The 25943-nt window shown below is 43.1% G+C and overlaps 1 protein-coding gene across 1 annotated transcript in view; it reads left to right on the forward strand.

The window, feature by feature from the left end:
• Positions 1-25943, forward strand: part of LOC311043529 (neural-cadherin) — a gene marked incomplete at both ends in the record, with an annotated part of 322985 nt that overhangs the window by 160314 nt on the left and 136728 nt on the right. Inside the window, 6 exons of the mRNA XM_084054821.1 lie at positions 11010-11196; positions 16041-16184; positions 21130-21250; positions 22636-22798; positions 24247-24915; positions 25131-25322. Coding sequence (XP_083910947.1) covers positions 11010-11196; positions 16041-16184; positions 21130-21250; positions 22636-22798; positions 24247-24915; positions 25131-25322 — 1476 coding nt within the window. The remainder of the gene's footprint in view (positions 1-11009; positions 11197-16040; positions 16185-21129; positions 21251-22635; positions 22799-24246; positions 24916-25130; positions 25323-25943) is intronic.

Raw genomic sequence — 25943 nt, forward strand, 5'->3', positions numbered from 1 at the left:
ATTTCTGGCTGCGTTTGCCCGCTGACGGTGATTGTCGTTTTTCTTACCTTTTCAACTGGCCACAGAATATTTATATCCAATATGATCGATCCCAGGACGGCTGCTAAGCACGATGCGTATCACTGTGCTGCCGTGAGAAAAGAATTAAACTGACCATGACTCCTCCTTCCCTTCTTACAGGCTGATGAATATAGCATCTCTCGTCAAAAATGCACGTTTTTCTTACGTTTTCAACTGGTCACAGAATATTTATATCCATGTATGATCGATCGCCCGACGGCTGCTAAGCATGGAGGGTATCACTGTGCTGCCGTGAGAAAGAAAAAAACTGACCGCGACTCCTCCTTCCCTTCTTACAGGCTGTTGAAAATAGCATGTTTCGCCAAAATACAGGAAAAAGAAGAGAACTCAAGATACAGCTGTTTTCCAACAAACGCTAAACAGGAAGTTGGCCGGGGGGGGGCGGATTTCGATCACGTGATCTCCTGGATCTGTTTGACTTGAGGGTGAAAACGGTCACTCAGGTGATAGAGGACAGCGCCATCTGGTGGAAAAACGAAAATAATTAGGCTACCTGAAAACGAAATTCTCGTCCTTGGCAGTGAATGAGTTCATGTAAAAAAAGAAACATGTGTTTTCATTGTGATACCGATAAATGGGAACTTAAAGAATACTTTGTTACATTGATCCAAGCACACAATCGACTGATCGATCATTAAAATAAGCATGCTCTGAAAATGCCGGCCCACCCATCTGACCGCTTAACACGGCTAAAATAGCTTGTGTGTGGGGTTGATGGACATATAATGTGTCTGTCTTAATGCAAGTGGGATTATTGCACACAGCAGGAGTCCATTTTGTACACTGTCGTAGTTAAAACTAGCACATTGAGATATCCTCCTGTGAGCCATGGGGATCGACTGCCTCTCTGCTCACAAGAATGTTATGGAGTGTTCATTTAACTCAGAGAGTGAGGATTTTACTGTCTAGTGCTCCAGGCAGCGCATTACTTCCACTCACATTGCTGTGTTTTAAATAGCAGATCCTCAGCATGCGGTGGTGGAAGCACATTTACTCAAGTACCGTACTCATGTACAATATTGAGGTACTTTTGCTTCACTTGAGTATTTTTTTATTTTTATCATTTATACTTTTGGCTATTCGACAATAGCCGATCCACAAGCTCCATTGCGACGTGTTGTGAGCTTGTAGATCTGCTATTTTCACATTTTTGAAAAACAAATAGCGAAATGAGTCATTCATTATGAGTATTTTTTACTTTAGTACTGATGCCTATACTTTTGTACATTCACTCAAGTTAAAGTTTGAATACAGGCCAGACAGAGTGTTTCTATATTATGGTATTGCTACTTGTACTTAAATAAAACATATTTTGAGTACTTCTTCCACTGCTCAGCAGCACAGCACATTGAGATTATGGATAGGATTAGTGCTCAACTGTGCGTTTAGTATCATATTCAATGAAATTGTATAATATATGTGGCTGTCAGGCAGAAACCTCGTATCTCCATATTTCATCTTTTTATGCTTTTGTTTTTCACAATTTGACAGTTTCACGTACAAGTAGCAGATCTTTTTTTGATATTATTTTTAAAGGAGCCAGCTTAGGTGGTTCTAGTATACGGATGCCTCCCGAGCGTCTCCCTAGGGAGGTCCTCGCTGCACGTCCCACTGGGAGGAGACCCCCGTGGCTGACCAAGGACCAGATGGGGGGATCATATCTCCACACTGGCCTTGGAACGCCTCGGGGACCCCCCAGGAGGAAGTTGCTAATGTTGCCCTGGAAAGGGAAGTCTGGAGCTATCTGTTTGAACTGACCCGATTCCGGATAAGCGGTTGAAGATGGATGGATGGATGGATCGATCTTGAAAATCTTTGCCTATTATGACATGATAGGGGCAAAATAGGGACACCAGGTGAAAGTGGTTAAGTCTATCTTTAGGTTTTAGTATTTAACCAATGAAAATAATTAACACAAGCTTGTGAGTAAAATTAGGCCTACATTTGATTCTTTGGAACACAAGATCTCTTTTTTTTTCATGACAAGTAATGGTTTTTGACATACAGTACAGTATAATATCAGGCATATATATATTTTATATGTTTCCTCATACTTTCACCCTGTTGTTTACACCATGTTTTGGGTTGAATGCAGTGGTCGACCAATGCAGTTATTGCTTTTTTAATAACAGCTTCTCAGGCATGTCTGTTTACCTGGTTGTGTTTTCATTGACTGTTTGACTAGAGAAAAGGCCATTCACAGCAGTCCAAACACTCTTTTCCTCTGCGGGAGATAATGAAATTAGCTTCATTATTCTTTCATGAATAGGTTGATGAGTGCTACTAAAAACAACCTTAGGCCTTTGAAAAAACGATTTTGCCATTAAACAACATGACTCTTTTGTTTCCTTTCGATTTGAATGAATGCACTATTGTATTCGAATCGAATGTTGTTGCTTGTAAGCAAGCAAGCATAACAGCCCCCCGCCCCCCCATTTCCTGAAAATTAACGGTTTTGGACATACAAGGTTTCTGCCTGAAATAGACGATATGTACAGTGTCTAATGAGCACATCCATGTTTAGTTGATGTCTTGATGATGGTGAAAAGCAGACTTTAATTTATAATTGAAAGGAATTCTCAGGCTGGACAAATTATGCCATTTTAAAAGAATTTCAGTAAAGGACCATTATTTTCCTGTCACAGAGCTTAAAGATGGGTATGAATTACTTTAAAGGTTGTCGTTATCTTTCTTTAGCCGTCTTGCTCAATTTAGATTTTGATTCTGAGTACTTATTTACATAACCATGTAATCCAAACTACCTATACATAATTTTGATCTTAAAATATTCCACAGCTGAATCCTCACAGAGTTACTGAAGGTAATATGACAAGAACAAAACAATAGTCTGGTTTTGAAGTTCAGAAATTGTACGATATGATTTGGACACAATTAAATACAATGTAATTGCCAATTTACAATGTACAATTTAGGAATGTAGCACACGCTCTTATCCAGAGTGATTTACAAGTGCAAGATCAGAGTAAATTGCCCGAACCTTTGTCGACAAACAACAGGATAAATGTAGAGCGCAAAGAAAAACAATTAATAGTCCATGACGTCAAGCTCTGCAATTTGAGAACACTACTTTTTCTAAATCATAATTATAGTGTTTTTCATCTGCTGTGAGACCAATTATGTTTTCCTCCACAAAAGGCTTTTGAACCTATGACATTTTCTTTTAGGATTTTAAATAGTCTAATCAGCACCTGTGGTGTCTTGCCTCCGCTGCTCGCAAAGCTTTTTGGAGACAATGAATAATCTAATAGTCGGAAATAACAAAATGTCCAATAAATATGAAAAGCTACTCCTGTGGAAAGTTTGTCATACAGCATATTACTTTACTTGTATTGACCCTATAAGTAATTTACTATACTGTAGGTAAGGTTTTTGCCTACTCAAATGGTACCGGTATCGGGTCTGGCCAATGCACTATACATGTAAGTGGTCAAAGTAACTAAGATACCAGGTAAACATCAAACATAGCATCTGTCTAAACAACATACATGCTATATAATAATAATATTGGTCCCCACTCTTTGGGGTGTTTTTTGTCACTGTATAATTGCACGTACGTGAAATTTGTCCTCTGCATTTACCCATCCTATAATCACAAGGAGCAGTGAGCAACCATCTAAATAATATTAGAATTTGTTGTGAAGCAAACGTTATAACATGTAACAAGTAAGCAACATACAGAACATCTGCATAGTATAACTAACATCTGTCAGAAAATAGGTGACAAGCAGCTTTACAAGGAAAGACGAGTGCTAGGCAGTGGTGGAAAAAGTACTCAAATGTTGTTCTTAAGTAAAAGTATCAATACTGCAATGTAGAAATACTCCATTACAAGTAAAAGTCCGGAATTCAAAATTTACTTGAGTAAAAGTATTGGCATAAAAATGTACTTTATACAAAATTAAAAGTACTCATTATGCAGACTGTCCCATTTCAATGATTGTTTGAAAATAGCAGATCTACGAGCTTTGAAGATAGCCAATCTATTACAGTAGCTCTAGAAGCTCTACAAGCTCACAATGCGTCGCATTTGTGAGCTTGTAGATCGTCTATTTTCATATGGCCAAAATATATATAGTGCTGAAGTGGTTAGTGTATGTTTTGTAATAATAATCAAAATCTACAAAGTAACTAGTATCACTCAAGTTTTCAAATAATTGTAGTGGAGTAAAACAATATTTACAATATTATAATATATACAATATTTGCCTCTGAGATGTAGTGGAGTAGAAGTAAAAGTACTGAAGATTGGAAATACTCCAGTAAGTAAAAACACCTCAAAACTGTACTTAAGTATAGTACTTGAGTAATTGTACTTAGTTACTTTACACCACTGGTGCTTGGGGGGTGAGGTACTGTAGAGTCTAAAGAGGTGAGTTTTCGTGCGGCGACAGAAAATGGGGAGTGAGTCTGTAGTTGTGACTGGGGTGGGGGAGAGTTCATTTCACAGCTTGGGAGCCAGGAGGGAGAAGAGTGTAGGATGCTTGGAGCGATGGCCAGTGTGTCATAGGAAATAACCTCTCAACACAGACGTGTTGGCTTCCACCATTTTCAAATGCTTCTGCCTAACAGTCTGTACTCCGTTAGCTCTGAAAATGAGTTGAAAATAAAGTGCCTGTGTATAGTCATGTAAATATGTCCTACTGGGAACCAAATTAGTTTAAGCCTGTCTAGCTACGGTAGATGTCTAGCAGAAATGGAAATTGTAAAATATATTTTTAAGTGGATTCCTTTGAACACTGCGTTGTGATTAGTTCGAATACGCTTCTGGTCTGTAGAGCAAGGTGACAGCTTCCTGTTTTCAACTTTTACTAGACTCTCTGTAGCATTTGAAGATTGTGGCAGAGATATTCTGGCTTGAGAGACCACATAGGGAAAGGGACAGACAGACAGACACATCCTTTGTTATCTGAAGAGTTTGGGAAGCGGTTTAGGCATGGGTCATGTCCCGAAGGTAAGGCTGTGCCCTGCCTTGATTGCCTGATACCCGTAGGACAAGTGTTTTGAATCGGATGCAAGCAGAAACCGTAAGCCAATGAAGGGAATGCAAAAGGGGAGATACATTTTGAGAGGATGGATGGATGTATAGATGGGGATGGCTGGATGGATGGATGGATGGATGGATGTACAGTAGTATACTGTAGAGAGAGATAGATAGATAGATAGATAGATAGATAGATACTCTAGAGACCAGTGGTTCTCAAATATTTTCATGTCAAGGACCCCCAAATTACATGCATTTGGCTGCAGACCCCCATCTGAAAATATTGTCTTGCACAAGAGAAGATTTGTGCATTTTTCAATTTTTTTTATCATTATCATTCATCATAATTAGATACACTTTGAGAACCACTGCTGTAGGCAGACAGACACCTGTATTGATCCCAGACAGTACAGCAGTAAAAGCTACAGATGCAGGGCATAGAAGTGCAGCCGGTACAGAAAAGATCATCACAAGAAACATCACAGTAAAGACACCCAGAAATATTGATGAAATTATACAGACGTATTACACACCCTATACAATCATCCCGTCTGGTGCAGAACATAAGACACAGTCTATAAATAATTGAAGAGTATAGGTGTGCCGGCATTCTGGATCAATTGGAGGGGGTTTAAGCGAGCATGCCGACAGGCCAGCAAGGAGGGAGTCAAGCCTAGAGATCACTGAGGCCTGGGGCTTGGATAAGGACCTGGGCAGACTGCTTAGTGAGGGAGGGTCTGATCCTCTGGATGTTGTACAGCGCAGACCTACACAATTGAGTGTGATGTGTGTCAGCACATGGATTAAAGTTCTCAGACTGTTTTCAGTCATTTGGATTCCATAGAATTCAGCATGTCTTCTATGGAAGCATGCTATGCACCGAAAATAGGCTATCTACAAGCTTACAACACGTCGCGCTGCGACGTGTTGTAAGCTTGTAGACAGCCTATTTTTGATTATTCGTTATTTCAAAGAGTATTTGAAGTGGTCAAACTAGCAACATGTTCAATCTTCAAGCAACTCCTAATGATCTCATATATTTCTTAAAAGCAAAGGATAACCCTCTGGCGTCTGGCATTTCGTTTTAAAATACGAAAATGACTATAGCGGCATCCTTTTTTTGTCAGGGCTGGTATGGCCGACGTTAGCATCAATCTGCAATATCTCCAGCTGGTTGGGTGTACGGCTACCAAAACATCATAATTCTACATATTGTTCTAATTGTTTATCAAACACATTTTAACAAAATGTTTTCAGTCGTGAGATTTTATTTTGCTTTAATCCATGGTCAGCAGCATAACAGGGATAACAGCGCTTGTGAGCAGAAATGACAGAGCCAAGGGATCTGGTGGTGTAGGTGGGAAAATGGAGGGGGCCAAGTACAGACCGCTGGGGGGACCCCCGGTCAAGAGGTTACAGGGGTGGAAGCATCCCTTTTCCATGAAAGCTGTTAGGTCTGACCTGGTAGGTAGGAGGAGAACCGCTTGAGTGCCGTCCCCCTGATACCGAGGTCATAAAGGGTGACCAGAGAAGCTGATGGTTCAATTTTAGCTATAACCATTATTTTAAACTTTGGCTATTTAAAAAATAAATCTTGAATATTTGTGCAAATCTTTCAACATATATATATTTAAAGCAAACATTTGTAACTCAAATCTTTGCTTTTGGAGGAGGTCCCTGGAACTAAATATTTTGAGATGGTGGTTGGTGGCCAAATGCATATCATTTTGGGGGGTCCTTGGCATGAAACAGCTTGAGCTGATATAGAAACATACGTTTTTCCAAAACCAGTTAGGATTTAGAAGACATTTGTGGATGCGTTCCCGGATTGAACGGGTGAAGAAGTACTCTTTCAGTGTAGTGGGCAGCCTTGAATCCTGGCTGGTTGAGATCCAAAAGGCTATTTTATGAGAGATGAGGGCAGAGCTGATTAGGAACAACTTGTGCAAGGCTTTTGGAAAGAAAGGAAAGATGTGATACCAGTTTGTAGTTTTTGACATCTGAAGGCTCAAGAGAGTGTTTTGTTATTTAATAATCCTCTTTAGTAATCCTAAACATTCTGGTGAAATGTCATTCAGTTGAATTACTCATCTGTAATTAGCAGCGAGGTCGGAGAACAAGATAACTAGGTAGTGACACATGGTTTGTTCTGAAGTTTATTAACCACATACAGTGAATATATTGTGCATTATGTGACTGGAAGATGTGAGTCATGCCAGAGTTATGTGAGTCATGACTGATACAGAAATGAGCAAGATGGGCTATGAATAGGAACACTTGTTTGAACATGATGTTCTAACAAGCAGCATGACAGTTATACTTAAACTCGGGCCTACATTATCTTGTTAAAGCAGAGCACATCGCATTAGAATTAATAATTAATATACTTTCACAACAAGAGTGACTAAGTATGGACGGAGTCTTCATGACATCACCACAGCCAAATATGTATTTCCGGGTAGATAACACAGGCAGCGTCGCATTGGAACAGTATTATCCATTAACCTTATTACTGGAAGAACAGGACACTTATGATATTGTTATTGTCTATTAGACATACATTATTTTGTTAATATCCACAGGTTGACAAACTAGACAGCATATGACACTTTATTTTATACAGTGAAAACGTCCATAGACATTCTACCTGGAAATACCTGTTTGTTTGCAAACATTCAAACATTCTAATCTGGTCTATAGTTATTAGATTATCTGCAGATACAGATCACAGCACGCCTCATAGCAATAATCTAGTCACAACTGTTATCGTCTACCTGTGTCCTAGACCTTGCAGCACTACCATAGGCATAGGTAGCATGGGATTCTCTCTGAGAAAACACCAGAGATAAGTATTGTTTTGCAAGGGTACTCGGCCACCACCGTGGAGACTAGGTTTTGAGTCCTTTGTGGAGCCTCCGGCTTGGCCAGGTGCTCCAGTGAACACAATTAGCTGTGTTCATGGGTGGGAAGCCGGCAGGGGGTGTTCTTTGTCGCCGTACTTGCAACTTGGCAACCCTACAGGTTGGAGGGGAACTGGTAGGGATAGCATGTTCATTCGCACCCGTTACACCCTCCCAGGGAAACTCCTCACTGTTAGGTGAGAATAAGTGGCTGGTAACTCCATGTGCAGGGGTGCACATAACTTTTTAGGTCCAGTACTCAGAAGAGCACCTGGAGATGTGAATTGGTGCGCACCAAATAAATTGTCCCGTCCCGTTTTGTCAACGGGGTGGGGGGGGCTGGGGGGGAGCGGGTGCTGCGCGAGAAAAAAGGACACTCTGCTTCCAAATCCGCCGTTTTTCGCCGTTTCTTTTTCTCTCACACCGTTTGGTGAACCACCAAGGTTGGTGCCCTGTGCTGCACTGTTTTTATCCGCCAGATTGGGACGTTTACGGCATATTTTGCACCATTACGGTCACTGGCGTATGGTGGGTTCTAATGTTGACCGGGCCAGATTCTTAAACCTGCACAGCAACGGCTGATAAGTCTATTGAGAATTGCCGAGCCATTGCGGGTGGAAAACGGAACGCTCGTCCCAAAACACACTGCCCCATTTTTTTTCGCGGACCGAGGCCGCCGGTTTAGACCCGGGGCAGGGTGTTTCAGGACGACGGTTCTTCTTCTATTACATTTCTGAATGGAGAGGTGCTCGTCTCTGCGCAATGGAGAACCGGTTTGACGGTGAAACTGGTTTTCTAATGGCCACTCATTAACAATTCGGCCAAATGCAAATGAGCCCCATTTGAAAACAAAGGCGACTTAAAGGGTGAGGGGCTGCTAATGTTGTTATGTTCAGGGGTGCACATAACTTTTTAGGTCTGGTACGCAGAAGAGCACCTGGACATGTGACTTGGTGCGCATGGCGCCCGTCCCGTTTTGTCAACGGGGGGGGGGGGGGGTTCAGCCCGGAAAGTTTTGTCAACGGGGGGGGGGGGGTTCAGCACGGTGCCCGCCGGACAGTTTTGTCAACGGGGGGGGGGGGGCGAGAAAAAAAGGACGCTCTGCTTCTAAATTCTGCCGATTTTCGCCGTTTTTTTTTTCTCATGCTGTTACATAAAGCCCCCAAGGTTGGTGCCCTGTGCTGCTGCGCTGATTTTATCCGCCAGATTGGGACGTTCACGGCATATTTTGCACCATTACGGTGCGTTCATCATCGGTGACGAGTGCCTCTAACAGCCGCTGCTGGCTGCGTGGGCCGCTGCCAGGCAATGCGAGGCGATGCGAGGCGACGCGAGTCATATCTCTACCCCTCCGCCTAATGGCTGTACATGGGGCCGACGGGTGCTTTAGAGTGATTGTGTGAGTGTGGCTTCAGGAAGTAAATTCCTAGCCTCGATCTCCAGGCTTTTATTTTTTAGTTTTGCTAAAAAATAAAAGCTTGGAAATTCCTGTCCCAGCTGTTGGGTTGAGTGAGTTGAGTTGAGTTGGTGCGCAAAAGCGCCTCGCGTCGCCTGATGTGGTGCGCATTTTTTATTTTGGGTGCGCATGCGCACCTGCGCACCAGTTATGTGCACCCCTGGTTATGTTGATTTTTTGTTTTTTTTCCCCTGGGTGAGCAGGGTTTTACAGACCGGGCCATGGCCTCGTTGGCCCCAATGAGCGTACGCCTCTGATTACGGTGCGTTCATCATCGGTGACGAGTGCCTCTAACAGCCGCTGCTGGCTGCGTGCAGCGAGCTGCGAGTCGATGTGCAGTCGCAACACTCTCTGCGAGGCAACACTCACACAATCACGTGCAGCATGCGTCCCCTCCCCCTGCGCCTAATGGCTGTACTTGGGGCCGACGCGTGCTTTAGCGTGATTGTGTGAGTGTGGCTTCAGGAAGTAAATTCCTAGCCTCAATCTCCAGGCTTTTATTTTTTAGTTTTGCTAAAAAATAAAAGCTTGGAAATTCCTGTCCCAGCTGTTGGTATGCAAAAGCGCCTTGCGTTGTCTGATGTGCCGCGCATTATTTATTTTGGGTGCGCATGCGCACCTGCGCACCAGTTATGTGCACCCCTGTCCATGTGGCTGTATACACCCTCCCCATATCAACTGTTGGGGTTAACAGTGCGAGGGACCATGTAGTAGCCTATACTGTAGTTATTTTTATGGTAAAACAACTACATTGGAGAAAGAAGGTGAAAAAAAGCTAACTCAGCCCCCTGGTCTTCTGCTGGGTTTTAATGGGATGGTGATTAGTTAGTATGCAATTATACAAGCTTCTCTCCCCTTTGTGGACCACAAGGGTAGAGGTACTGCTTAACTTCATTGGTCTGTGCACAGCATTAAAAAAAGAAAAACCCTTACAAAGCATGTTATGTTCAGTGGCACAGGATTATGCCACAACTAGGCACTGGGCTATTATAATATATCAGTGTTCCATAGGTTCATAGCTTACTAGCACACTTTGACACATGTATGACAAGTGTTGTGGAATTACTTAATATGGCGTCTTTAAGTTGTGTTTTTAGGAATCTATTCAATAACACCTAATTCAAATGAGTTTATATGAGAATTACAACAAAATATGGTTGTTGCTGGTTCTGATGTGTCAACACACTATGACGTTTTATTTTTTCCCCCCAGACTGAAATAAATGTCTTGGCTTTCATCATTTACAAATACCGTGGTCCAGTTCAAATGAGAAATATATAATTTTACAGGCTGCAGGCTGGTGGATCATAGGAAGAACGCCAATTTATTTTCAACTGCTTTTCAGCATTATTAAACAGGACAGTGTAGAGAGACAGGAAATGGCGAGAGAAGAGAAGAGAGAGCGATGACTGGAGCAAACTCAGGTCCTTACAACTCATGGAGTATGTGGTCAGACTGCTTCTTCTGGCACACCACTTATTTTGATTCCATTTTAAAGTCTTAATTTAGTAACATTTTTGACTGTTTTCCTGTTCCCCTGTATGGTTTTGACTTTATTTGCTTTGACCAGATTTCCTACTCCTTGCTGGCTGATCGTAGTGGGGACCACCAGTACTTCCGTATCGACCCAGAGTTAGGCTCCCTCTACACAGAGACCGTGTTTGACCGTGAAACCAAAGGCTCCTACCTGCTGGAGGTCCAGTCGGTGGATGGCTGGGAGTCTGCTCGGCCTGGAAAACATGGACTGCCCAACTCTGGTAACAATGACACAGTGTGGTTCTGTTTACTCACCAGCTACAGCAGTCTCAGACACTATACTGTGTGTGTGTGTGTGTGTGTGTGTGTGTGTGTGTGTGTGTGTGTGTGTGTGTGTGTGTGTGTGTGTGTGTGTGTGTGTGTGTGTGTGTGTGTGTGTGTGTGTGTGTGTGTGTGTGTGTGCATATTCAGTACTGTGGACAATTATGTGCGGTAAATATTGTTGTATTTGATATGAATGAAAATCGGCCCATGCCTAGGGTCATCTATTTAACTACAGCCATTTAGAACTCTAGCCACAGACGGGGTATGCAGATTCATAATATCATCTAATGATGAGGTCAGCCCATTTGGAACAAGAGTGGTTAATGGAGTATTATAACAATTATTTGCTTATAGATGAAGTCTACAGAACTATTTCTAATTCGCTGGAGGCTAGCAGTGCCGTTAATGACAAGGACTGGATTCTAATTGAATATGTCTACTCGTGGTGCAGGTCACATTGGAAGGAGAAATAAGGGGAATTGGAGTGGGACAGAGGAGAAGATATACTGTAGCTTTAGACAGCTGGTCTCTAGATGTCATTTAGGGTTCATTTAGAGTCCTCATTGAGGGGAGCCATAAGCTCTTGCTAGCTTTCTCTCTCTCTCTCTCTCTCTCTCTCTCTCTCTCTCTCTCTCTCTCTCTCTCTCTCTCTCTCTCTCTCTCTCTCTCTCTCTCTCTCTCTCTCTCTCTCTCTCTCTCTCTCTCTCTCTCTCTCTCTCTCTCTCTCTCTCTCTCTCTCTCTCACACACACACACGCATAAACACATCTGCTCCTCTCTTCCTCAGAGGACCCTAAGCCATCTCTTCTTGTCACTCCCTGCCAGATTAATGCATGCACACATGAAAATCCTCAGTGCTAACTTCAACTCTGCAGTGTGCAAGTGGATAAATGAACACTGAGGATTTTACCGTGCAATCATCCGTTTCCAAACATTTAATAGAGGGAGACAGAGCAAAGGACAGAGAGAGGGACAGAGACAAGAGAATGATGAAACAGAAACAATATTCATGAATAATATGGAATATATTAATAGACAGTCTCTCTAGGTTTCGCTCATAATGATATGTTTGACAGCATAAACACTAAACTGAAATATTAAGCAGTGTGGGGCCCAAGGTGAAGATGATCTGTGGGATTTCATTCACTGTAATTATGTATTTATGAATGTTGGATAAGGATACAAACACTTCTGGGTGACAGAATATCACAAAATGTTTGGACACGTACACGTATACACACACACACACACACACACACACACACACACACACACACACACACACACACACACACACCTGTGCGCAAACACCCCACTCCACACCACCTATTGTATAAGCACACGCAGGCACACACACACACACACACACACACACACACACACACACACACACACACACACACACACACACACACACACACACACACACACACACACACATACAGGACATGAGTGCTCCCGATTTATTTGAAAGCATGACCCCTTGTTGACCTCTGCTCAGCTACTTGAAGCACAAGGACACACATACTGTATGCTTTGTACCTGCACTAATACAAGTTTGTAAAAACACACATTGTGCAGGTACATGTGCAGACGTAGCCTAACCTTATTCTCTAAGATGGTTGTTTTGATATTGGTGACAGAGAAAGTGGATTTGGTTTGGTTACAAAATAGGGCCTTGAACCAATGGCTTTGTGTGCCAGCCAGCAGAGCTCAGCACTGACAAAGCTACACAGTAAAATCCTCACTGTTATTACTTCCAGAGGGTACAAAACTGACACGAATGGACCCATTCACTTTTACACTCATAGGGTCCTGTTTTAGGGCAGGCAGATTGGGGCGAGGTGTGCATCAAATGGTTGAATTGACCATTTCCAGAGATACGATAAGATATCTTATGAAAACATATGGGGGGGGGGGAGCAAATGCAAACAAATACTTACATTTTTGCATTATTATTATTGCAAAAAAAAAAGTTTTTTCAAAACAATACATATCGTCACGAAAACGTATCCCGATATATCCCGGGACGATATATCGGCACACCCCATGACGTATTTTTCCCCGCCTGCATACTTTTGGTATGTTGGGTTAGGGTACTCACAGTATGCTGGTGTGGGAGGAGAGGTTTACTATAGAGAGTCAACGAGGACCATGATTTGTGCCATTCACTGCACCAGCTGTGTAGTGAGACACGCACTCTTCCATTGCTTTTTTGGCTCACTTTAGCTGGTGGAGCTACACCCAGAGATAGACATTGAAGAGATCACACAAACCTGCTTTATATGTTACGAGTCACACCCAAACTGTGCATATACCCAAGCTACGTGCAGACTTGGAACTGCGACTACAGATCTCATAGCCCCACTAAGGTGAAAAATGCATGAGAAGGGCCACATAACTGTATAAATGTCCCCATCCGCCAATATGTCGTTATGTCACTGTAACATGCTGAGTGCCACTGTGGGTTCTTGCCGACGCCGTTGTGTAATTAAACCTTCAACGCTTTATTGACCGTACACAACAACAACAGCCTTACTGGCTCTGCTGCTTGTCATGCATTTAAATCAAAGTCCTTTATAACTTTGCACCATTGAGCCCCATGTCTGGTGTTCTGTGTGCATTATGTGTACTGTACCTAGGAAAGCCAGTTCCATCCACCGTCCAGCCAGGTTATGGGACTGCGACTAGAGATCCCATAGCCTGTGGGGAACACAAGCATAATTACAGGTCCCAGAGCCTTTGGCAAAAATGTAATAAACAGCTTAAATTTGTGAAAAGTGAAGAATCGGCTTCCTTTCTCCCTACATATGCAGGAAGTATGATTGATTGATCGAGAGAGAGAGCTGGAGAGATTGTTTGTTAAACCCACTGAGGAGAAAAACAATCAGACATAGTTTTCTTCATTTAATACGATGCTTGTCTTTTTAAATTTGCCACGAATCCTTCTAAATGGAACAGATATGTTAATGTTTTTATGCATTCTAACCCACATGTAAGAATGGCTAAATGCCTGTATCCAGCAAAAAGAAAGTGTGTGCACTGCATCGTGACATTTAGAGAATAATATATTTATTGGTTTCTCCTTCATAAAAGGTGTATTGATCAACTAGATTGATTATGTCACATACTGATTCTGTTTCGCTCATCGCCAGACATCATTGAACGATTTCTCAAGGTTTTTATGTAGTGTTTAAAACAAGAAGACTACATGGATGGAGATGGAGACAGACACACACACACACACACACACACACACACACACACACACACACACACACACACACACACACTGAGTAACGCTTCTCACATGTATTGGCTGCATTTGTTATTTCCTCCCAAGTTAATTTTACATCATCTGCTCTTGGCAGTCTGTTTGGGGTGCTGTGGATTTGTTGTTGATGACTCTGCACCTCCCACTCAAGGACATCAGTTTGTTCTGCGGAGAAATTACGTTTCGATGGCTTTTCCTCCATGACAGTATGAACATTACCGTTATGCCCTTGCACTGAGCAAAGTGCACTGCTCTTAAAGGTAATGAAAAGTGATCATTTGATTGGTCATGATTGAATCCAGTCCACCCCAACCCACCCATATCGTCACTTCATTGCGTGTACTCCACCCTTCTCTAGTCTAGAAAATACCAAACGTCTGTCTGACCAAAAGAGGGAATTTCCTATGTAGTGGTTGCCTGTGTTTGACATGCCACCTGCTTGTGCGTGTTTGATACACATTTATTTCCGAATGAAGTGTGGAAACATGGATGAAAATGATTCAAACACGAGATATTGCATGGAGGAATGAAGTACGGACTGACGGATGGACGGACATGGTGACAGCAGCTGTCACAGTTTAGATCTGTTGATCTGTTGATCTCATCCCTTCATCAGATGTGTTGATCTCATCCCTCCATCTTTCTCTCACTCTGTCACCCCCCCCCCCCCCCCCCCCCTCTCTCACTCTCTCTGTGCTGTATTCTGAACACGTTGAACTCTAGGCGGCTGTGACTTGTTTTCTTAGTACTCTGAGGGCTGCGTTAGCTTGCGATCCATGGCGTGCAAGTGTAAGCCGGCCTCGCTACCCGGCTTAAATAATTTATCTCATCTCAGAGAGAGAGTATTGCAAATTATGTTCCTTTTGATTCCAATATCAAAGGGAGCATATTATATTGGCTCGCCCCTATCTCCTTTCTTTGAGCGATCCCCTTTACACCTCTAACCTCGGGGTGCTTTTACTGCCAAGCTCTGCTCAGGGTTTTCCTCTGTTTGAAAGAAAAAACTCAGACGCCCACGAGGATTAGAATGACAGAGGCATAGAGAGATAAAGGATGTGATAGAGACAGATTGATGAAATGAGAAAAATGGCCGAGTGGAAGTCGTCTTTGTTGTGTCTGTGTTCTGTGTGTGTGTGTGTGTGTGTGTGTGTGTGTGTGTGTGTGTGTGTGTGTCTGTGTGTGTGTGTGTGTGTGTGTGTGTGTGTGTGTGTGTGTGTGTGTGTGTGTGTGTGTGTGTGTGTGTGTGTGTGTGTGTGTGTGTGTCTCCTTTGCACTGAGCTATACACGTGTCTCTGCTGGTGTGCTTGTGTGTGCAGTGTTGAGTGTGTGTGTGTGTGTGTGTGGGGGGGGGTTGGGGGGATTGACAGACAAATGTGCATGTTCAGGCTGACAGAATAAGAACAGCCTCATGTTTTTTATTATATATTTTCCTATCTCCTTTCTCTAATCTCTCGCTTTTCTCTTTTCCACGTCTCTCTCTCTGGTGTTATCCCGCCATCGCCTCTCTTGTCTTTTCCCTGCCTGTCAGACACAGCATATGTGCGTGTTTTCATCAGCGATGTGAATGATAACAAGCCGGCGTTTGCTCAGGCGGCCTATGAAGTGGCTGTGGATGAGGACGCTGACGTGGGCTTCCCCATCCTGACTGTCAGCGCTAACGATGGAGACGAGGGTGAGTAGCGCTTCCGGATCAGTGTCAGAATCAGCTTCATTGTCACATCACACGATTACAGGTGTAAAAGAGTGGGCGAAATTCTTTCTTAGATGAGCTCTCAATATTGCTGTGATAGGAAGAGTTAGAATAGGGACGAGAGAAATAGCGAGAAAGGGAACACATAGTACAGAACAGGTTAAACAGGAAGGCACAGACAATTAAAATGGACAAAGTCCATACATATGCAATGGATACATTGGTGGCACTTTGAGGAGGCAGAAATGCTTCTTGTGCAGGTTGAAAACATCCAACATATAAAAATGACAGGTATATACAATGTGCATGGTTAAAGTGCTGCTCTATTGGGCCTGATTTATACTTAGCTGTACCTCAGTGTTGCGCACCGCAAATGGTGGAGATCTGCAAGCATAGTGCTGCCAAAGGGTTGTGACCTTATAGATTTTGGTGCATGACACCGGTGTGCAACCAAGTATAATTCACCCTTTAGAGCACAGGACAACGTTCCAGGTTCGATTCCAGCCGGTGTTGCATGTCGTTCAACCCTCTCTGCCCTCAGTTTTCTGTTTCCTCACTGTCCTATGTAAATAAAGCAAAAACTGCACAAGAAAATATGAAAACATGTTTGTCCTAGTTTTAGGAAAGTTTATATTTGTATGTATTTTTTGTGAATACATGTTTGTTTAGGGTAAACCTTTCTGAAGCTAACTTTATACAATTCCCAGGGCTCCTCTTCCATTCACCTGCTTACTCTTCCAAATCATTCACTATATGGAACAGCTCCAGCTTGAATCTTGATTTTCTGGTTCCTGACTGAGGTAGTTGCTCCGATATTACATGATTATCCTTGCCTACAATACATATAGATATAGCCCTCAAAATTGGTGCTGGTGATTAACAACTGTCGCTGTGATGCCATCTATCGTCTTGTGTAGTCGTATTTTCGCGTTCGATAAAACATACACCGCTGCGCGTTATTATCTAGCGTGGGTTTTATGTTCAGCGGACTCATAAATCGTTTTTACTGCAGCCTTTTTTAACCCATTAAGACCGGGAAGGGAACGCATGTGTGTCATTTTAGATTTATTTGGCTATTCAAAAATAGCAGATATACAAGCTCATAGCGAGGCACCGAGTGCCGCGCTATGAGCATGTAGATCTGCTATTTTTGAAAAATCGTTAAAATTTGTGCAAATCTTTGAATATATATATATATATATTTTTTTTAAAGCGAACATTGGTAACTCAAATCTTTGCTTCTGGGGGATTCTACAAAATGTCTTCTAAATCCTAACGTTTAAAAAAAAAATGTATGTTTCTATATCAGTGGTTCTCAAACTTTTCCATGTCAAGGACCACCAAATGATATGTATTTGGCCACGGACCCCCAACTCAAAATATTTTGATCCAGGGACCCCCCCAGAAGCAAAGATTTGAGTTAAAAATGTATATACGTATATATTCAAAGATTTGCACACATTTTCACGATAAAAAAAAAAAGAAGCAGACCAACAAGCTATGAGCTTGTATATCTGCTATTTTTGAATAGCCAAAGAAATCTTATAATGACACACAGATGCGTTCCCGGTTTGAATGGGTTAACACCCGAGAAAGTGTAGTAAACTACTCACCTCTATCCAGCACGCTGTAGATCACATGCAGTGTTTGATGATTTTCCCTATAGCCTAACCTCTAAAATCACCCCCACACCAGCGAGATCCACACAGAGCAGGGAAACAAATAAGGCTCTCAGATTATTGGTGCAAAGATGGTCAATACATAGTGCATTTTCTCTCTTGCGCGCTCTTGCTCTAGCTCTTACTCTCGCTCGCTCTCCTCTCCTCACTCTCTCCGCTCCTCTCTCTATATCTATATCTATATCTATATATTTCTTTTCTTTACCCCTTTTTCTTCCCAGTCGTTATGACAATTGTTTCCTCCCCACGCACATTTCTGTGTTGTCACTGCTGTTGTATCCCACTGACTCACCTACCAGTGAGGAGCCCCCACCGGGAAGGGGCAGAGCCTCCGGCCTACTCCCCGCCCAACACTCCCTGCTGACAGGTGCCGCCCCATTCTGTAGGATCACGTACAGTGACAATTATCACCCACCCCCCCCCCCCCCCCCCCCCCGAACACGGGCCAATTGAGTTTGTGTAGACGCGATGGATTTGAACCCATAACCTCCATGATGGTGGGCAGGTACTTTACCACTGCGTCACCCGAGCTCCTATTCTGTCACTCTTATATTCTGTGTGAGGACACTGTCTGCTCCTTCCCTACAGTTCTCCCAGTGATCTGACAACATACAAATTCCTGTGGTACAAACTCATGCGCGCATGTGCACACACGCACACACACGCGCACACACACACGCATGTGTGCACACGCGCACGTGCACACGCACACGCGCACACACACACACACACAGGGTGGTTGTGTGATAAGTCTATTGTCAGGCAGATCAGTTCTTCTCATTTGTGGGGAGGCGAGAAAATTCGGTGGACTCTTTTTCTGAGAAGTGGAATGAGGCTGTGTGTGTGTGTGTGTGTGTGAGAGAGAGAGAGAAACAGAAGAGAGGAGGGGAGGGAGGCGGAGCTGCATATTATGAGCCATTCATCATACTGGAGAGCAGTACTGTACACCTCACACCTCACTGTGATGAATCACCCTCTCCTGCACAGGAACACACATAAAGTACAGTACTGTTCTTTCTCTCTCTCTCTCTCTCTCTCTCTCTGTGTATGTAGTGTTCATGTACATGGAAATACAAACACGTGAATACCCCCATCTACAACCACATGCACGCACGCACGCGCACACACACACACACACACACACACACACACACACACACACACACACACACACACACACACACACACACACACACACACACACACACACACACACACACACACACACACACACACACACAAGGCACATGGGATGACACTGTCTGAGGCAAAAGGGTCTGTCCTTAGAATGGGTCATTGCTACCAATGAAGAGCTGGAGAGGGAGGCAAGTAAGGGAGAGAGGGGGCCAGGTGTGGGTTAGTGAAAATGTGAAGATGAATCTACTTTGACATATCTATAAGAGGTTTAAATGTTGTGCTCCTGCAGCATATTAGCACTCATATGCTTTTACAGAGCAGGCAGGAGAGAGAGAAGATCTCTCTTCCATTCAATTCATCAAGTGAAGGAAATGTTAGTGACATCCTAAGGCCTACATTATTTTGCTATTGCTCTCTCTCTCCCTCTGCATCGGATTCTTCGAGTCTATTACACTTTTTCACTCATTACCTCTTCATCTCTCTCTCGTTCTCTCTCTCTCTCTGTTCTCTTCTTGTCAGCATAAGAGCTTTTGTAAAGTACCCAGTGAGACGGGTGCAGCTTTTAAAGGGAGACACAGCTGGGAAAAACACCCATTTACTCTTCATTTGTTTGTTTGTTTTATTTGTTGTTCTTCTACTCCCTGCGCTATTCCCCCCCTCTCCTATGGGTCTCAGCAGTTTTCTAAACACACAGAGAGGCAGAGAGATGGGGGGTGTTAGGGAAGACAGGATACACAAGCATTTATCCCCTAATGCCTCATTGGAAATGCCAACAGACAGACGGTACAAAACGGTCTGGATTAGTGTATTCCGTGCTCCGCTTCCTCTACTTTCATCTCGTTAATAAGCTGCGAATCCCTTCTTGTCTTCAGAGGTTTCTCCTTCCTCTTTCATATGAGTGCAATGGGTGGTGGATGCAATGTCGATTAAAATGCGGTCCTAGGATCTGTACCCTGCCAGTAATTGCATTGAAGGGGATCGTTTTGTTGATCAGTGTCTAATAGACTTTATTAAGCCTGCTTAGAATAACGAGAGACAGAGATTAAGCGAGGTAGGGAGGGACAGTTTGGCGACAGGGCACTGATGCTGAGCAATACAAATTGTGGACCCCTCCTATAATGAAGCATTAATTATTCAATGAAAAATAAGGGACCCAACCATTCTTGATGGCTATCGTTATTGCCTAGTATCATTAAAAAGGGCCCTTATCAAATGGCTCTTATGGCAATGAGACTATTTGTACAAGAGTCATTTGTTGTCTCAACTGGATAGACAAAATTCAATTGAGGATAAATTGCTCCTTCCCTTTTATGGAAATGGTAATTAACCAAAGAAGTCTGTGAAAGAGTTTTACTTATTAAAAGTGTTTTAATTAGGTAATTAAAAAACAAGGTACACCATGAATTTTCTTGTTAAAGTTACCATATTGAGTTGTTGTTAGTGGATTTTCACTGTAAAATGTAGTTTCTAATGTGTAGATCAGGTGAGATTTGTGTGTCATGAAACACCTGTGTAGCTATGTTTATGTCTTTAATTGAAGTGTTCAATTTAGTTCACCTTACATGATTTTTACCAAGTCTCTTCCAAGTTGCAACAAAGTGAAAGCATACATGTAAGGATGAACTAGTGAACTAATGACAGCATTATGATTTCAATTCATATTTTAAACCATACTGAGGATGTGCCCCTTGTACAGCAAATGAGTGGCTACTGGTTACATTGTTTCTGGACATGTTTGGCTTCCGGCGGCCTCATCATACCAAAGACTAAACAAAAATGACACCGGCTGCCCCTCTGCTTATTAAACCTGCACCTGATGCTATCTATTAACAGACATAGATTGGGGGAAAGCTCCAGTAATGGCACTGTCATCCCGTCCCGGAGGGAGTACTTGGTGCTGAACTTGTTCACCCAATCTGTTTCACGTCACAGAAAAACAGAGATAAGCTTCGGCCCTGTGTGGGGCCAGCTTGGCTCCAACAATGCTCCCTTTGCTCAGCTCTTTCAAGCTCAGCACATTAACCCTGCTAACCCATTGCACTACATCTAACGGAAGGTACACGCCAGCCTCCATTCATCAGTCACATCTACCGTCTTCTCCTCCTCTTCAGGTGCGAATGCTAAGCTGCGCTACCAGATAACATCGGGGAACACAGGAGGTGTGTTTGATGTGGAACCAGAAGTGGGCACTATCTTTATCGCCCAGCCTCTGGACTATGAGCAGAACAAGAGGTAGGAGCGTGGGCCACGGTGGAATGGTTGTAATCACGGTAGACCCAGAAAATGTTTGTTGTTTTACGAGAGTTTATGAGTTTTCCACAGGTCACGGATAGGACAAATCAATTCATGTGTAAACATGAGATAAAAAAATTATCATAATTCTTACACTTTACATTACATATACAGTACTTAATTGCATTGTGTTAAGCTCCTACATCTCTATGACAGACTGTCAGCTGATGGCTGGCACACACACACACACACACACACACACACACACACACACACACACACACACCAATCGCAGTCATTCAGAGAACACTAAAGCCTTTTTTTTAAATGAGAGCCTCCTACTATTCAGGCTTCCTCACACTGCACACTGCAGTAATCGGCAAGCTGCCACCTCCACCCCAACCACCATCTGGTTCTGTACTCTGGTATTGATCAAATTGTATCATTGTTGCTGCAGGTTCTGATCCGTCTTTATTGCGCACGGTCTTTATCGTGCATGCTGCCAGAAGAGCAGAGGGTTTCTTAATAGAACCATACCCCCATACATACGTTCTTTGTTTACGCTGTCAATAACTGTTATTATTTAAGTATGTATTTATTTATATGAGTAATATATATATATATATATATATATATATATATATATATATATATATATATATATATATATATATATATATATATATATATATATATATATATATATATATATATATATATATATATCTCCATGGTTGATTGTTGTCATATCATGTCATACTGTACGTGACGTTGTGCCGTCACGTACTGAAACAGCAGCATTCATGCCAGAAATATTTGTTTATGCATGAATGACAAGCAGGTGCATTCAACAACGTAGCATAACAACATAGGCTATGTTGTAGTGTTGTATTTTGGATTGAAATCAATTTGAACATGAAGGAGGATTATAACAATTGAGTGTAGCCCAACGCTTCGTCTTACGTTTTTTTTCCCAGAGCTTTTCAATTAGAGTGGTAATGTTTTATGAAGCTGTGTTTATCCCATGTCTTTTATTCGTTTTCATTTACAACAAATTGCAACAGAAGCTCACAGTGACGCTAGCTAATGGACTCTGTGTGTGTGTGTGTGTGTGTGTGTGTGCGTGAGAGAGAGAGAGATAGAGCACTTTTGGCCATGTTTTTTTTACAGGCCAGGATGTCTGAAGGGAATTGTATTTTCCAGTATGTGTCATTTAAAAATGTCCAAAAGCGGTAATTACGTGCCTAATGGGACCTCACTCTGTCTGTGGCAGTGGGTGTTTGTCTGTGTAACCGGATTCTAAATTTGAACATGACCGTGGTCAGCTCAAATCAGCGTTGTTAGGCAACGGTTTCTCTGTGTGAGAAACGAAATGTCTTGTGCAGGTACAAGCTCCATGTCCTGGCCTCGGATGGCAAGTGGGAGGATTACACGACGGTGACGGTAAACGTGGTGAACAAGAACGACGAGGCGCCGGTGTTTACCGTTAATGAGTATTACGGCAGCGTCACAGAGGAGTTGGATGGCTCACCAGTCTTTGTGCTGCAGGTATAGTAGTTCTATCATCCCTTCATCTGTACCATACAACACTCTGTCTTATTGTTCCATGGCAGTCACATGCACAACTTTTGCTTAACTATAAATTGCATTATTACGTTTTTTTTTCATTTTATGTTTTACAATTATGTATTGATTTTAGCGCATGGAGATATACAGCTATACACTAGGGGTGGACACAAAGAAGGGCCATTCAGAGCTTCAAACAAAGGGCTCAGAGGATAAAACAAAACAAATAAAACATTGCAGCCCATACTTGTTCAACACAACACCAAAGTAAAACCAGCTTGAAGGAGTAATTGTATTGCCCATATGAGATTTCAGCAGTGGGTCAATAATGGTTGTCAGTCAGTCCATTTTATCTGTGTTCATTTGTTCAATCTGGACTAATTTAGATTGATTTGATTCCCCTCATAAATTCACCAACTCCTTCTCACATAAGACATGCTTGCGGTAGCTAGGCCTTTGGCCTTTGGATGAGTTCGCTTATACTACTCATCAAATTAATTCAAGATTTTATCAAGTAATTACTGTGCAAGCACAGCTAGGTATGACCCCTGGCTACATCACTGACCTTCCAACCTCCAAGAATGAGCAAGACATTTAAAATATTGTTAGTACAATTATGGTCTGGCAGCAAATGATTGCCCTTTTCAACTAGTTTGTAATCAAGAGTGCAATAAGATTTACACATGTGCCAGATATGACTTAAAATAGGTCACATCTGTCAATGGGAACGTGTCACACTGCAGGCTGCAAGCCAAGAGCACTGTTCTATTTTCTCCCTGTCACTCTCATGTCTGTTGGAGTCTCTCTTTATGTCAGTTGCACATGGTGGCATCATACACTGTGTTTTCTGACTGACTTTTTTTGGTTTCAGAGATAGAAAGGAGAAAAGAAGTTACAGATTATTGAAATGTGTTGTCTTCTACCAACTCCACATTTGCGCATGTTCCAATGCTCCTGCAAAAGGAACATTAGTTCATTTTGGCTCCACATCCAGAAGCAATTACCATGCTAAATTGAAACATTCTTGGCTTGGCTGAGGTGTAATTGTTTCTGAGGTGATGAGGATGAGTAAGAGGCAGAAGAAGAGTGTGTGTGTGTGTGTGTGTGTGTGTGTGTGTGTGTGTGTGTGTGTGTGTGTGTGTGTGTGTGTGTGTGTGTGTGTGTGTGTGTGTGTGTGTGTGTGTGTGTGTGTGTGTGTGTGTGTGTGTGTGTGTGTGTGTGTGTGTGTGTGTGTGTGTGTTTGGGGTAGGGGGTAGGGGGTGCCAGGTTTAGCAGCTGGAGAGTTCATAACAGTTGTGGAGTGCTTCAAGTCTAGACATCACTCCAAGTCAGCAGCTTTTCAATAATTAAACTTCATTAACCATCTCCTCTTATCCCCTCTCTCTCTCTTTCTCGCCCTTGCTCTCACCCCCATTCCTTTGATGCTGTAGGTAACAGCATCTGACCCCGATAAGGATGCAGACCAGGAGGCCTTGCGTTACTCCCTACATGGCCAGGGCGCCGAGAGTGAATTCATAATCGACGAGGTCACGGGCAAGATCTACGCCCAGCGCACCCTGGACCGCGAGGAGCGAGCCGTGTGGCGTTTTGTGGTCCTAGCCACGGACGAAGGCGGCGAGGGCCTGACCGGCTTCACGGATGTCATTATCAACGTGTGGGACATCAACGACAACGCGCCCATCTTCGCCTGCACGCCCAGCTGCCACGGGGACGTGGCGGAGAACTCGGCGGCGGGGACGTCGGTCATGGAGATGACCGCCACCGACCTGGACGACTCGGCTGTGGGGCAGAACGCCGTGCTCTCCTACAGGATCGCGGGCAGTCTGGACTCCGGTGGCGGCGAGGCGGGCGGAGTGCCGGCCTTCTCAGACATGTTCTCCATCAACCCAACCACGGGGACCATCACGGTGTCTAGGAACGGCCTGGACCGCGAACAGGCAGAGTCCTACCTGCTGGTGGTGGAGGCCAGGGATGGAGGGGGGATGATAGGGACCGGGACCGCCACCATCCGAGTCAAAGACATAAACGACCACGCGCCCAGATTCACAGAGCACTCCTGCCTGGCCAAGATCTCTGAGAACGCTGAGCCTAATGCAGAGGTTTTATTTTTTGGATTATTAGTTCACGTGTGTATAAGGCTACAAGGTGTACATTGGTTTATAATTGGGACTCTATATAGTTGTTCTTATCTCCCCCTGGCCTTAAACAAGACCGTACATAAATAACATAAAAAGTAAGAATAAAGCATAATATGATTTTTTTGCTTTATAAAGTAAATAATCTTTCCTGTCATGGGTTTGTTGCATGCTGTCAGGTTCTGGAACTTTCCGCTGAGGACAGAGACACTGGAGAGAATGCCCAGCTGACCTTCAGCGTTGTAGCAGGAGACCAGGAACAGAAGTTCTTCATGGTCAGCTACCGGCAGGAGCAGCGTGGGACCCTGAGGCTAAAGAAACGGCTGGACTACGAACGGCCCAGCGAGCAAAGGTTCAACCTCACCCTTAAGGTATGAAATAATGGGACCCACTGCCCCAAAACAACCTTCACTCTCTCCGTTATGCACTCGTTAGAGATGACTTTGATCCATCTGACGTACTGTCATGTTTTTCCTTTCATATTTCTTCATTTCAAAGAAACACTTTCTTTCTCATTAAAGTCAGGAGCAAGGCAATGGTGTTTTTTTTTCTTTTTGGCTTTTTCTGCCTTTATTGATAGTATATAGTAGATAGACAGGACATGGGGAGAGAGAGACTCTGCGTTCATTGATAGTATATAGTAGATAGACAGGAAATGGGGAGAGAGAGACAGGGAGTGACACGCAGCAAAGGTCGTCAGAATGGGGAAACCTAGGTACCCGGACCACAAGGTCAGCGGTCCGGGCCAGGCGATGGTGTTTTAAACCATGAGCTATAAAGTACAGTACTGTATGTGCAGGGGATTTAACCCATTAAAACTGGGAAACCATCTGTGTCATTTTAGATTTTTGCTTTGGCTATTCAAAAATAGCAGATATACTCTACAAGCTCACAGCACGTCAGTTCGTGCCGCGCTGTGAGCTTGCACACCTGCTATTTTTGAACATTTTTTAAAAATCTTGAAAGTTTGAGTTTAGAACTACTGATTCAGA

Source organism: Gymnoscopelus microlampas (assembly GCF_963454915.1).
Source record: "Gymnoscopelus microlampas genome assembly, chromosome: 1".
Taxonomy (NCBI): domain Eukaryota; kingdom Metazoa; phylum Chordata; class Actinopteri; order Myctophiformes; family Myctophidae; genus Gymnoscopelus; species Gymnoscopelus microlampas.